This window comes from Callospermophilus lateralis, chromosome 2 (assembly GCF_048772815.1).
Source record: "Callospermophilus lateralis isolate mCalLat2 chromosome 2, mCalLat2.hap1, whole genome shotgun sequence".
Lineage (NCBI taxonomy): Eukaryota > Metazoa > Chordata > Mammalia > Rodentia > Sciuridae > Callospermophilus > Callospermophilus lateralis.
Window position 1 is genome coordinate 105,475,036 of NC_135306.1, and position 14,532 is coordinate 105,489,567.

Below are 14,532 nucleotides of genomic sequence, written 5' to 3' on the forward strand. Positions count from 1 at the left end.
GGCCTTGAGCTGAGGCTTCACAGAGATGTCTACATTTTTAAGATATTACAATTGGGCTCCATGGTAACAGCTGGCAGGGGGAGGAAAGGAAGGGGAAAAGAGGCTCTCCCCTTCTCTGGTGCTGTCCTTGAATAGTTAACATGCCCAGAACAGTGAAAGAAAAAGCAGCTTTTATATGAACTTTTGCAGACTGTGAACTTCTGAGCCCCTCCCCTTACATACTGGGTATAAAACTCTAAAACTCCCTGAACTCGAGGTTCAGGGGATTAATTGATTACAGCAAAAGCTGTGCCCTCTGAACCTGGCTGCAGCCAAATAAAACTGTTTCCTGCTATCTTCGATGCCTTGCCTCGTTTGTCCCTACAACAGTCTCTTGAGTTGGAACTAGAGAAATGGAAGCAGCCACCTTTTACATCCTTTGGGAGGATTCTTTGCAAACGTAGACTCAGAGTCTGCCGATTCAACAGCAGGTTTAATCAGCCCCGACAAGCACCATCTCTGAAGTGGAAGTATTCTTCCCTCTGGGTTGTTCATAGAACAGTGACAGCATTGTGAATGATTTCTGACTCAGAGCCACTACACAACTATAAATGGCATGCCTGACCTTGATGTCTTTACACGTTAAAACTCTCTTGAAAAGCAGGACATCTGGCTCATTCTCCTCATTCTCTGTCTCCCAACTCCTTCACTTCTCTTACCAAACAATTCATCCCTAAAGTCTTTAGATGGGGTGGAGCAAAGCAGGAATCCATAGTGGTGGTAGTAAGGAAAGCTGTAGAGGCCTAGAGGGGATATCCAGCCTGAGCCTGGTAGGAGGCGGTGACCCTGGGTGAGCTGCCTAGCATGCTGTATCGATGCCTGAACGGGTGTGAAGGGTTACCATACAGCAGTGTGTGTGTGTGCCCATGTGCACCAAAGTCTCCATACAGCAGGGCCACCTGCTATGGGTGTCAGGGCCCAAGCTTGGTGAGCAGAGCATCCACGTGGTGTGGGTAGAGAGGAACACAGAATGGGAAATCAGTGTCTGGGCAGTAAGAGGAAGAATTCTTTTAATGAGAACAGTATGGAAGCAGAGATGAGAGATGACCTTCATTCTGGGTATTGATCAAATAAGAAAACATTAAGGATAATGAAAGCGAGATGCCGCAGTCTCTCGGCTGGGCACAAATCACGAGTCTCCACACAGCTTGTAGATTCAAACAGCAATTCTTTATTCCCGAACTCACACCGGCCGTCTACAAACACGTTCTGGGGGAATCCACGTTCTCTGCCCAAATCCACTCCGTTCTCTGCCCAAATCCTCTCCTGCCTAAATCCACACCGCATGGGCTTCTGTCTCTCAAAAAATACTGTCTGACCCTAAGCACTCAAGAGGAACTCAGCAGCAGGATACGCCCTATTCCAAAAGAGGAACACCCTAATCTCCTATTACTAAACCGCCCTATTCTAAAGGGGAAACACCCTACTCTCCTATTATGCTAAACTGCCCTATTCTAAAGGGGGAACACCCTAAACACGGATCCTGCCCTGGTCCTTGAGCAAGGTCACCTTTCAGAAGTCCTTCCACTAGACAGCATGGGAGTAAGCTGGCAAGGAATTTGTCATACCTACTTGGCTGATGGCTCCCAGCAGCGAGATACTCAGAGAAGGGTATTACAAATATATAAAGGAAGAAAACTAGAATAAACTCATGATTTTCAATAGATAGACATAAACATAAACAAATACATACATATGGGAAATATGTACATATATACAACTACACACACACACACACACACACACACCCTGTGTAAATTATCATGTATTCCTTTGCTCTGTCCACTGAGAAGGCTTGAGAACAATGACACCCCTAAAAGCAATGAGTATACCTAGCCCTGGATCTTGGCTTCCAAATACCATTTGCCACTGAATGGAACCAGGAATCCTAGGAGAAATGGCTGATTCCAGAGCCAGGCAGGCAACGTTTAAGATAAGCCTGAAATACCTGGTACCAGAAAGCAAGAAAGCGCTTGAAGATTGAGGAGGCTATATTGGACAGACACAGAAGGCAGCTTCTACAACTCCATCATGAAATTAGCAATGGACTAACTTGATAGTATCAGATTATAACCTGTGGAATTATAACCAGAGGAAACCATGAATTCATATATACATAAGCAAATAAATGACTAATTTTAAAGTTTGATGGGGAACAAAAATTTGCATAGTTTCACAGTATCTCCCCACAAAACACTAACTTTTAAAGAGAAGAAAGTACCTTTACAAGTGGAAAAATCTGACAGATACTTCATTGAATCAAATGATCAAAACGAGTGCCCTCAATAGAATGGGATAAATAAATGCAATGAAATAAACATTACATGGCTTCTTGACAATCCAATGGAAGTTGTGTAACTTGAATGTAACCATGCAGAAATATCTGACAACACCAAACTTAGAGATGGTCCACAAGATACTTAGCCTGTATCCTGCAAAAATATCTAGGTCATGAAAATAAAGAGATCGAGGAACTATTCCAAACTGAATGAGATGACGATGAAGTGTTAATCTGAGCTGGGTCCTTTAGGACAATTGGGATAATTGGAGAAACTTGAATGGCATCTGAGGACTATTAGCAGAAACATAACAGTGATAATTTCCTGATTTTGATGGTTGCATTATGATTATAAAGAAGAGTGTCCTTGTTTGTAGGAAATACACACTGAGGTATTTGGCAGCCGGGTGGTGGGCATCGTGTCAACTCATTCTCAAATAAAATCAGAGAGTGCTTTGTGCAATCTTTATGCTTTTCTGGATCTGGTCCCTGTAACAAATTACAAACTCATATATAGGTGTGCTTGTGTGTTATCTTAAAATTGGTTTATTCATATCCAAACACTGAGAGATATACTACATAATGCCAGTTCACTATGCCTTAAATAAAATGGTAGGAAAAAATAAATAAAAATACATGTCCCATGTCACTTTCATATATATGTGAAGCAGGAAGTGCAACTTGGATCACAATCATTCGAAAAACAAGTATACGTTCTTTTCTTTACTAAAGAATTTTTATTTTTTTAGACCTTTAAAATTTTTTAATTTTTGGTACTAGAGATGGAACCCAGGGGTTCATTATCACTGAACTACACTCCCAGCCCTTTTTTATTTTTTATTTTGAGACAAGGTCTTGCTAAATTGCTTAGGGCCTCTCTAAATTGCTGCGGCTGGCCTTGAACTTGTGATCCTCCTGTTTCAGCCTTCTCAGCTGCTGGGATTACAGGCATATGCCTCTGTGCCTGGTTTAAAGAAATTTTTAAAAACCATTCATTAGGTCAATGATCAGTCAATAAACTCATTATTTCCTTTTGTACATGGAAATAGCAGGTTGTCTATCAGGTCAGCTGAAGTGATTTAGCAATAAAGTCTAAGATAAGAAATGCTAATTTTTGGGTCTTTCCTGAGCTCACTGCTTGTGTCTTGGGGCTTTTGAGTCCATCCTGGATTTATTCATTGTGATGCATGGCTCCTCCCTGTCATGTGTTGGTTACATCTTCTTAAAGTCCATCTTGAAAGTAACCTCCCAGGATCAGAGATCTTCTTTAGGTACTTCTCATCTCAAACATCTTTATTTTGTGACCAGAAGAAAAGATATTTTAAAGAATTCTTTTTTTAAGTAGTTCTACTAGAGCCTGGTATCTAAAAACTCCTGTTCTCTCAAGGTAAGATATTAGCTGGTCACATTGACCCTGATCCACAGGCTCAGGGGCTCTGAAGTAGTGTCAGGAACAATAGGTTCTTTCTTTTTAAATTTTTTTTTTTTTTAAACTATGAGCTTTCTGTTCATGGTTTGGTCCCCATGTTGCTGCCCTGGCTCAGAAGACACCATCTCACATTGCACACAAGGGACACTTTTCATGTCACAATAATGATGCTCCTTCCCATGGGCTGCTCCACTGATGGCGTGGCTGGCTGAAAAATCATCTGCTATTGCAAGGAGCACTACACAATGCTCTCTGGGATATGAGTGTGCTTTCCTTCTAATTTTGAGTGTTCTGCATTTTCCTTCTTCTTTGTTTTTGCTTCTGAGTACAATCTCGTGATATAATTCATGCAACGTTTAGAGTGAGAAGCTGAAAAATAAAAGATAAAGATGAACATTTATCCTGAACAACACTGCACCCATTTATTGAAACGGTTTGATGGGACATCATGATTTTAAGGTCCACATCTGACAAAACCTGAGTCCCTGATATACATAAATGGTCTGAATGTATTGTTATACCTTAATTTTTCAAAAAGTCTTTTTCACATAAACAATATACTAAAAAAACTGAAATGAAATATGTAGACATTTAGGCTGTATAATGTGTGTGTTGCTGAAAAAAGCACAATGACTTCAACAAAACTGCATATTAAAAATAACAGGGCTCATGGGAAATACAGGGCTGGGGCAGATCCCTCGAAGCTATGCAATTGGACATGGAGGCAACTATAGAGAATATCTTTTAAATGTGCAAAAAAAAAAAAAAATACAGTGAAAATACTGGATTTGAGGGTGCTGAGGCAGGGAGGATGAAGCAGGAGGTCTGCATCTAAGAGAAATGCCACCTCCTCTGAGCGTGGTGAGCCCCTGGGATATCCCTGTTTGTGGAGGGCAGGGCTGAGTGCAGGTCCTCATTTTAAAATTTCCTTTAAGTTGAACTGCAAGGGCTTCTGCTTTTTAACAGCTGAGCTAAGGGGTTTTCTTTTCCTGCTAAAGGGCATAATTCTCCTCCCACTGTTTTGGTTCCCTCACCTGTGAAAAACACAGGAAGTTACACATTATATGACATCATTCTCTATGCTTTGTAACCCAAGGGTCAGTCAGAAGAAGTTTACACACATTCCTTGTCCCTCTCCCAGTTCTCATAGAGTCAATTCACTGTGTCCCTTTTTTTTTTTTTTTTTTTTGTGAGCACATCTATTCTCTCTTTCCATGGTGCACTCTATTAGGTCAAAACAAAACGAAAGACAAAGGTGTTATAAAAGACCCGGCTTCCTACAAAAACCTCAGTCAAACCAAGAGAACCTACAGTCACAGCTCACTGTATTTCTTGTAGCTCCTCGAAGGCAGATTAAAGTAATCTGCATGGAGGATATAAAATAGTTGAAAAGTATACATTTATTACTCTTCTCCCTAAAACTAGCCTACTGGATCTTCATCGAATGCCCCCCACCCCACCTTCCTTCCCATTAAGATTCTTTTCATTTTCTCTACTTATTTTGCTTGAAGAATCACAATGGAGCTACCCAAAAGACTGAAACATTTCTGCTTGAATTAGTTAAAGCTCGTATTCATTTATTCAATACAACTTTACCAAGCACTCCATTGGTGTGAGGCCCTGTGCTAGGAGCCAAGGATATAGGATAAATCCAGTTACTCACAAGATGAAAGAATATTGTGGTAGCTCAATCAAAGCACCAGAAATCACATATGGTCTGGGAAGTGTTTCATTAATAAAGGTGTATGTAGCACACTCTGGGGCACAGGAAGGACACACAACACCCCAGTGTGTGACAGAAGTCAGGGCCCATGTGGAATACCTTCCACAACATGAGCTTAGCTACTGATTTTTTTATTTGGGTACCAGAGATTGAACCCAGGAGAAATTAATCATTGAGCCACATCCCCAGCCCACCCTACCCCTTTTTTATTTGTATTTTGAGACAGGGTCTCGCTAAATTGCTTAGGGCCTCCCTATGCTGCTGACTTTAAACTTGTGAACCTCCTGCCTCAGTCTCCCAAACCCTGGGATTACAGGTGTGTGCCACTGTATCTTGCCCGATTATTTTTTTAAGACGCACTTCTTTAAATCTTCAAGGTGATTTGAGAGGTTGATTTTCTAGTTCTGAAAATCAAGCTTTGATATTTCCCCCTTCTCCTTAAAGCGAACTGACAAAAGAATCTTATTTTTCTAACATCAGGTTACACAGTTGACTTACTTTGTCCATTTTTCTCTTGGGAAGATGTTTCATCATTATTTGACCTTGATCTGTAACTTTCTAGGGTGTGTTCTGAAATTTCCTTTTCTGCAAAAAAAAAGAAATTAAATTGTTAGTTTCTGGAGCCTTGGACATCATTCATATGTAGAAATGTTTGTTTGAATAAGTTGATACCTTGGTAATGGAACAATAGCTGTCTTATCATGTTCCTGTGTACCCCCGGTTCTCATTAACTCAACAAGGAGCTTTTAATCTTTACTAGTATTCCTACAGGCACTGGACAAAGCACTAAAAGAATGGTGAAGTTCAATGACACAGAATAGAAGCAAATAATGTTCTTCAGAGGGGAACAAATGTAGGACCCCTAAAAGAATGATGGGGGTGAATAGTTAATGGGAAATTCTGAAATAATCCTATGGCATTTGCCTATTGGGCAGGCAGAGATATGATGAAAAGTCAGGCCCTGTCTCTAGGTTATTTGTAATGAGTATATTAGTCTAGTAACAGTCCAAAGAAGATATTAAACTAGCAGACATGATACTTAAAAAAAAAAAAAAAAAGTCAGAGCTCTTCAAAGTTGTCGTATTTTGCCTTGGTACATACACAGTTCTGGGGGTATTGAGGCCATATGCAACTAGGTCAGCACTGTCTAGTAGCACTGTAGAAGCCACACATGTGATTTAAAGAATTCTACTAGCCACATTCAAGAAGTAAGAAGAAGCAGGTGAAATTGATTCAATAACATGACTTTTTTGACTAGAACACTCATGATATTATTGTTAGTATATCATATTCCTGCATGAACATGCTAGTGTGTGTACTGAATTGGGTGTGTATTTTATCCTTACAGCACATCTCTTTGGGGACTAGTCACACATCAACTGATCAATAACCATCTTGTGGCTCCTGTGCTGGAGAGCACAGGTTCAGATAATGCCTTGGGAGGAAAGGATTGAATCCTGTTACATGTTTATGGGATGAATTGGGTAGACAATTATTCTAAATAACTTCTAAGGTTTCTTCTAACTTTGGTGTGTGTTGAGTTTATATATTTTAGTATTTATTTTTAAAATTTATTTTGGTACTGGGGATGGAACCCAGGGGCACTTTGCCACACAGCTACATCTGCAGTCCAGTTTTAATTTTGATTTTGAGACAGAGTCTAAGTTGCTGTAGGTCTCTTTAAATTGCCAAGGCTGGCCTTGAACTGGCAATCCTCCTGTCTCAGTCTCCCAAGTTGCTGGAATTACAGGCCAGAGTGTACCACTGTGTCCAGCCAGTGTCTATTTGTTTTAATGGGTATCTTTGTCCACTCACCCCTCTTCCATATCACGTGTGCTTTCCGCAGCTTCATTATGAAGAGCTGCACTATGATGAAGAGGATGAAGATGAGGAAGGACACCAGAGTGAGCAGCAGAATGCCACTTTTCTTCCTCGTCAATCCGATATACTGAGGATTTGCTTCTACAAGGGAAATGAGAGGATTTTAGGCAGTGTTCTTTACATTGCCCTTTGATTATTGAGGGATACACAATACTTCCACAATGTTGTATAGGAAAAGCAACAGCCCAGATGAAGAGATGGGGCAGAGCTTACTGCTGAAGGTAAAGAACACACATTATTCATGTTCTGCAAACAGGCAGAGCAGACACACAAACAAGCAAAGCAATTCTGTAACAGGATGATTTGAAAAGTTGTTTTAATTTCATAGAAATACTTATTTTTCATTTTTAGAGAAAGCATGAAAGAATATTGACTTATTGTCAGGGGATTCAAATTAGCTATGAGAAATGGTTTTTAGCAAAATGTAGTCAGGTAGCAAAAGAGGTTGTTAAGGAGATTGGAGAATTAACTAAATCCAATGAAAATCTACTTATCTTGGCTGGGTTAAATGTGGCTCTTCATGAAGGCATTTGGGGATAAACTAGATGAGCTCTAAAAAGTATTTCTAAATCTAGGATTCTGATCCTATGGGCTATAATTTTGCTAAATGTTCTTCATTTCAACCAATAAGTAATTAAAGAGTGCCAGCCATGTGAAGAACATCATGCTTGGAGCTTCCTAAGACACAGTTCCTATACTTGAAGGGGTAGTTTTCTCTATATGTAAATAAATTAATTAACAAAAACAAACAAAAGTGCGATATCTTATGCAAAATTCTAGGTCCATATGTGTTGATATAATAATGTGTTCCAGGGTTCAGAATTAAGAGCGGTTGCTGAGGGCTGAATTGGTCAGGAAAATTTTCAGGGAAGATACTGGCCTTGCAGGAAGCAAGGCCAATAAGGATGTTCCTCCTTCCAATCAGGGCAGTTAGGATACGCAAGGGAAGTGTGACTGAAACATGAAGATATTTTCAGATACATGTGTATCTTGTAGGGACTCTTTAGAGGCAGGACTGCAGAGGTAGCAGGGGGTGTACCTTATGGGGTGGGGGAGCTCAACTCTGTGCTGCATACTTTGGGAAGCTATAAAGGTTTTCAGAACACAGGTATGCAGAGTGCAAAAGGATATTTTATCAGTAGGTGCCAAATATGGGCCACAGGAAGAGAAACTGATGTTACAGTATCTCTATGAGAGATTATGAGGTTCTAAATTCAGGGGTGGCAGTGATAATGACAATATACCTGGAAAAAAAAAAGACTCAAAACTCCTTGGAGGGACTGGAGTTGTGGCTCAGTGGTAGAGTGCTTGCCGAGCATATGTGAGGTACTGGGTTGGATCCTCAGCACCACATAAAACAAAACAAAACAAAACAAAAAATAATGGTTAATTCTTTAAAAAAAATCTACTTGGAAATTGGCTGTTTTTATAAAAGATGGGGGGGTATGCGCATATGTATATGTCTATATCTATATATCCACAATTATAAAGAATTAAACTAAGATTTGGAGCTCTGCTTTGGACAAACTGATTTTGTAGAATAAATTGCTATTTGGTTTTTAGCAATGTTGAGTGAAGGAGATGAAAAAAAATTTGGTTAGAGAGATAGAAAATGAAACCCGAACTAATGCTCAGAAGAATGTTCTGGAAATACAAGTATGGAAATCTTCCTCCTACAGGCAACAGGAACAATCTTGGGAATGTGTAAACTCTTTAAGAATTAAGAAAAGTACAAACATGAAGCAGTAAAATTGGAAGTAGACTCACATTATCCACATTTAATTAATTAATTATTTTGTGGTGTGGGAGATTGAACCCAGGGCCTTGTACATACAAGGAAAGCACTCTACAAACTGAGCCATATCCCCAGTCCTTACCCACATTTAAGATGTTAGGAGGAACTGGAGTTAGCTAATAAATACAGAAAAATTATGGTTAGCAAAAAATAATAAGACCAGGCAAAGATGTCAAGGAAGGCAGGAGGCAACTAAGTCAAGAAGCGACAAGGGAGTGATTAAACTATTGTGTCATAAAGGGCAGAAACGTCGAGAAAAATGAGGACTGGAGAAGGCCATTGAATTTTTCCACTAAGAGGTTAAAATGTCAAGTGTTTATTCTAAACACAGTGGGTGATACTTACCAATGGTCAAGTCAAGGTACTGAGTAGTTTGCTCTTTCTCTTCCTTGTCAATCTCTGGTATACTAGAACTTTCCATCATTGAGACTATGGTGAAAGAAAGTAAGAAATGTTATATGCCTATATCATCTATTCATGATTTTGCATATAACTGCTATAGCTTGCATGCCTGTCCCCTCCCAATCTCGTATTGAAATTCAGTTGCATTGCCAAGAGGTAAGGACGTGGAACCTTTAAGAGGGTGGTGAAGGCTCCACCCTCCATAAATGGATGGAGGCCATTCGTGCAAAAGAGTGGATGCCCCTCTTGCTGTCTCTCCTGCCCTCTCTTAGCTACAGCAAGAAGGTCCTCATCAGATGTAGCCTCCTCATTATTGGACTTCCCAGCCTCCAAATCTGTGAGCCAATTAAGTCTCTGTTCATTGTAAATAACTCAGTGTCTGGTGTTCTATTTTAGCAGCATAAAATGAACTGAGACTATAGCTACCTACATAACTATATTCTGACCAAAGCAGCTTGAAAGCCATATTAAGTGGTCCTCGTTTTATTAAAAAAAAAAAGCTCATTTTTAAATTACTGATTTAAATTTGTTTATTTTCTCTTTTTAAATAATGTAATAATTATACATTTTTATAGGATACAGTGTATAATGACCAAATCAGGGTAGAGTTTTCATCTCACCATTTCTTTGTTTGAAACCTTTAAACTCCCCTCTTTTAGTTTAAAATATATCATTGTTTAATATAAACTATGGTTATTATGCTGTGCTGTGGAACACTAGAACTTTTTCCTGCTATCTAACTGTATTTTGGTAACTGTTATACAACCTCCATCTAGTCCCATTCCTACCCTTTAGCAATTGCTATTCTAGTGTTTTACTTTTGGATCAGCTTTTTAAGCTTCTACCCATGAGAGAGAACTTGTAGCATTTATCTTTCTGTATCTGGCTTATTTCATTTTGAACTACTATTTCTTGCAAAAAAAACCCAAATAGTTCCAAGTGGCTAAGTTCCCTTTGCATTACTATATTTTTTTGGGCAAATGTTTATTTTTACTTTACTTATTTATTTTGTGGTACTTTTTTGTTTTTTGAGAAGGACTTGCTAAGCTTCCAAGGTTGGCCTAAAACTTGTGATCTTCCTTCCTCAGCCTCCTGAGTTACTGGGGTTAAAACTATGTGCTGCTGCGCCTGGCTAGGCAGACACTAGTTGAAAGCTTACCACATACCAGGCCCTAACTGAGCGCTTGGTATCTTTTATTTCTTACTACAGTGAGGTTTTGAGGAATTAGTAAATTACCTAAAGTTCTGCAGCAAATTCGTGGAGAACCAACATCAAAAGAGTATCTTTGAACTCTAGAACCCCAAATTTATACTGTTATTTCATACTTTCTTCCTGATCAGGGATATTAGGAAGAAGGTCCTTAGGACACTTCAAAATAATCACTAAACATGCAGATATGGCATCTCAAGGTTTTGAATAGGAACCTATAATCCCAGGTGCACAAAACAATGCTTTTTATATTGAAGTAAAAGCCTCAGTCGTCATTCAAACTTCTGGTTGCCTCTCCTTTAGAAATAGGATTTTCTAGGATGATGTTGCCTGATAAGACAAATCATAAAAATAGAAGATGGCTTTTTCAGATTTTGTTGCATATTGTTTCCAAATTTTCTTTCTCTCCCTGGTTCTTTTTCTGTTTGAAGTCTTTTTTAGCCCATTGCACAGCGCCACTGTGTGGACCCAGAGGGGAATGAAGTCTTCCATGCTGCTGAAAATGGGTGTTATTAGCGGCAATAAAATCACAGAAATTGGAAGCTGAAAGGAATTTTAGAGACCATATTTCTTAAATCCTATGTTGTATAAGAAAACACAGAGCAGGAAATTGAGTTGCTCAGTAGTGGTGCTAGCCAATTTAAAGACAACTAGATTCTAAACACGTTTAAAAATATTGGCTTATTAAAGCAAGTGATGTGGCTGTTCCACTTCATAATATTTTCAATTTCCATTGCCCTTGAAAACTGTATGGTACATGTTGTATTTATCAGTGTTTAAAACCCCCAAACATTTACTTTTAAACATTATTCAAGGTACACATTTCTAAAAATGTGATCTGATACTCAGAACTATGAACATGATAATGATGTGAAAACACTTATCTTAACAAATGAAATTATTATAGAGATACCACAAGAAATAGAAAAGGATCTTAGAAGAATTTATGGCATCCTGAATGAGACTGTCTTGCTCAAAACACCAAAACAAATTCATCCATCTGTTCATTAAATAACATTTATTCATTCATTCTGAATTTTCTGAGCACTTTCTATTTAGCCAAAGACTATGCTGGGTAAACTATCAGGCTAAATTAAATATATGATTATTGCTCCAATTTAACTATCTAGTGAATTCACTGCCTAAAGATCTGGGACTATAAAAAAATTAAAAATAAAACTGTAGTTATAACCCAAGCTTTCTAAATTGGTCTCATAGCTCAATGCTGTCATAAAAAAAATGACCTAAGTTTTTGACAACCAAGTAATTGATGTGTTTTCAAAGGTGATTTTGTTATTCTATGACAATACCAGATCCCAGCTCCTCCTTCTGGGCTCTGTGTGGAATGAAATTAAATCTGTGTTTTGTGTTTGCTCTGTTCTAGGCAGGGGAAAACAAGAATGAGTCTCCTCATAAATGAATTCAACCTTGTCATTTACCACAGAGGAAATTCAAGTTCATAATCATGTGTGCAATTTTGTGTGTGCGTGCATTACATCTCCAGCAAAATAGTACTGAACGGTCAAGGCATGCTGTTGCTCTCTGGTCCTCCATTATACGTCAGCCCTCCTGATGTAGCCCTATTTCAGGACAACACAAAGCTGGAGCCAGTGGGGGGGGGGGTCTTGTGTGGTCTTATTAAAAATTAAAATAAAAATATTCTTAAAACTTATAGTGACCTTCCCAAGCAGGCACGATCTTTTGTTACGTTTCAGTGATTTAGACACTTACCAGTACTAGTGGGCTGCTGAGGGTCTTGAGAGGAGAGAGAGCTTTTCTCCGGAGCATCTGAGGCTGTCTCTTGATCAGTAACTAGGAAAGGGGAAAAACAAAATTCTGCAACTACAGAGAGCAATTTTACCCACATCGTGCTCAGTAAAACACAACGTATTTGCCTGCTACTTCCTTGTGGAGGTTTTGCAGAAACCTCAGAGCTGTGTGTTCCACAGCTCTTGCTCTGGTTTTTCAATCTGTACCCTGCTGTTTGTCCATCTGTTAACCCAACCAGCTTGCAAATGCAGCATGCTGGACTTGTGGGTGTTGGTGCACTTGGCAGCAGTGGGCAAAGGGTGTTCACTGCCTCTGTCTGTATCCATCTACTTGTCTGTCATTCCCTCTACCTTTCTGTCTATCTGTCTACCCAGCCACACATCTATCTTCCTATTTATCACTTAGGTGGCTCTGGAGTCCCCTCAAGCCTAGGTTGAATTCCAGTGCTGCTATTTGCTGGACAAGATGCCTAATTTATGTAACACTCAGGGTTTTTTTTTTTTTCTTCTCGCAGAAGTGGACATACTGACAGCATGGACCTCTTTGGGTATTTTTATAAGAAGTAAGAAGCTCACTCAACAACATAGTACAATGTCTTGATGTTTATGGAGCACAGTGCTTACTAAATATTACTATATAATATTGAGAACTACTTTGAGATGTTTCCAAAGGTTCAGTTTAGGATGGATTTCACCCATCAGTGAACAGGCCCACATCCAGGAAGAATGTAACAACTACCTGTCAATTCACCAATATGTGACGTGTGAGTAATGTCTCCATGAAATTTGTGTGCTTCTCAGTGTTTATTAAATCTAGGAATTTTCTGTGGTTTTGAAGGTATATCTTATTAATCAAATATGTGTATTTTTTTTTTGGAAAAGTATAAAAGCTTGAGTTATGCCTAAGAACTCTGGGAAAAGAAAGAACTATTGAGGAAATGTTAGAGAACTAGTAATACAGCAGTACCCCCTTATCTATGGGGGATGTGCTCCAAGACCACCTGTGGATGAAGCCGTGGATAATGTCAAACCATATATATATACACTGAGGCTTTCCCTACACATACATACCTATGACAAAATTTAATTTATAGTCACAGGAAGATATTCATTGCAGTAAATAATAGTAAAAATGACAATTATAACAATACATTGCAATGAAAGTTATGTGACTATGGTCTCTCTCTACATATCTTACTTACTGTAACTCAGCCTTCTTGCTGAAGCACTGGTAACTGAAACCATAGGAAGCAAAACCACTTATAAGGAATAGTTGTACACACTGTAAGTCTAAAAGAAGAAGGCTATTGACAATGCAAAGAGGAGAAAGTTTGAAATCTAGTCAAATATAAATGCTGGAAGGATATGATAAAAGTGGCATCCTGTGGGAAGTACTGGGGACATGTAAAACACAATTTATCAATAATGATGGAAGTCTTTTAACATAGTAATTAGTATATAAATTCAGATGATTATGTTTGTGTATGTTTATATATGTATAACTTGCATATGTGTATGTTTGAACTAGTTATATATATTTAAAACTAAAATTTGTGTGTACTTTGATTTATCCTCTCAGTCCACATGCTACTGAATAGTTGTATTTAGACTATTGTTTTGATTAGGTGGACTCTAGCCACTTTTACCTCCCTAGTGGGCCAGAATGTTATAGGTCTCTGCTATGCACTGTGATATACACTAACTGCACTGTCTATTTAAATTTTAATTAATTAAAGTTAAATAGTATTTAAAATATAGTTCCTTGGTAGCACTAGCTGCTTTTCAAGTTTGAATTCATGTTCGCCACTGTGAACTTGGCAGCTTTCAAATACTTGAAGGCATCTGATGAGATCAGTGATGGTATTATGGAACAGATTTTGATATTGAAATGTGTCAACGTTTGAAAGATCTGTATAATTCTGTAATCCAGTATTTTCAAATGGCCAAGGCATAGTGTTATGAAAATCATGCCAAGGTAAAAGATTCATTCAAGGTGCAAAATAATT

The 14,532-nt window shown here is 38.6% G+C and overlaps 1 protein-coding gene across 1 annotated transcript; it reads right to left on the reverse strand.

The window, feature by feature from the left end:
• Positions 1 to 3,984: 3,984 nt before the first annotated feature.
• Crtam (cytotoxic and regulatory T cell molecule) lies at positions 3,985 to 12,624 on the reverse strand. The gene is made up of 5 exons (XM_076843675.2): positions 12,489 to 12,624; positions 9,491 to 9,574; positions 7,285 to 7,431; positions 5,968 to 6,054; positions 3,985 to 4,115 (listed from the first exon to the last, which is right to left on the reverse strand). Exons 1-5 carry the CDS (start codon positions 12,622 to 12,624, stop codon positions 3,985 to 3,987), a joined length of 585 nt encoding a protein of 194 aa, XP_076699790.2.
• Between the last annotated feature and the right edge of the window lie 1,908 nt (positions 12,625 to 14,532).

Coding starts and splice junctions, on each gene's coding strand:
- Crtam (XM_076843675.2), bottom strand. CDS start 12,624: ATGTGGGTAAAATTGCTCTCTGTAGTTGCAGAATTTTGTTTTTCCCCT. Junction 6,055..7,284: donor ACACGTGATATGGAAGAGGG/GTGAGTGGACAA, acceptor TTTTTTTTGCAG/AAAAGGAAATTTCAGAACAC. Junction 4,116..5,967: donor CCAAGAGAAAAATGGACAAA/GTAAGTCAACTG, acceptor TTTATTTTTCAG/CTTCTCACTCTAAACGTTGC.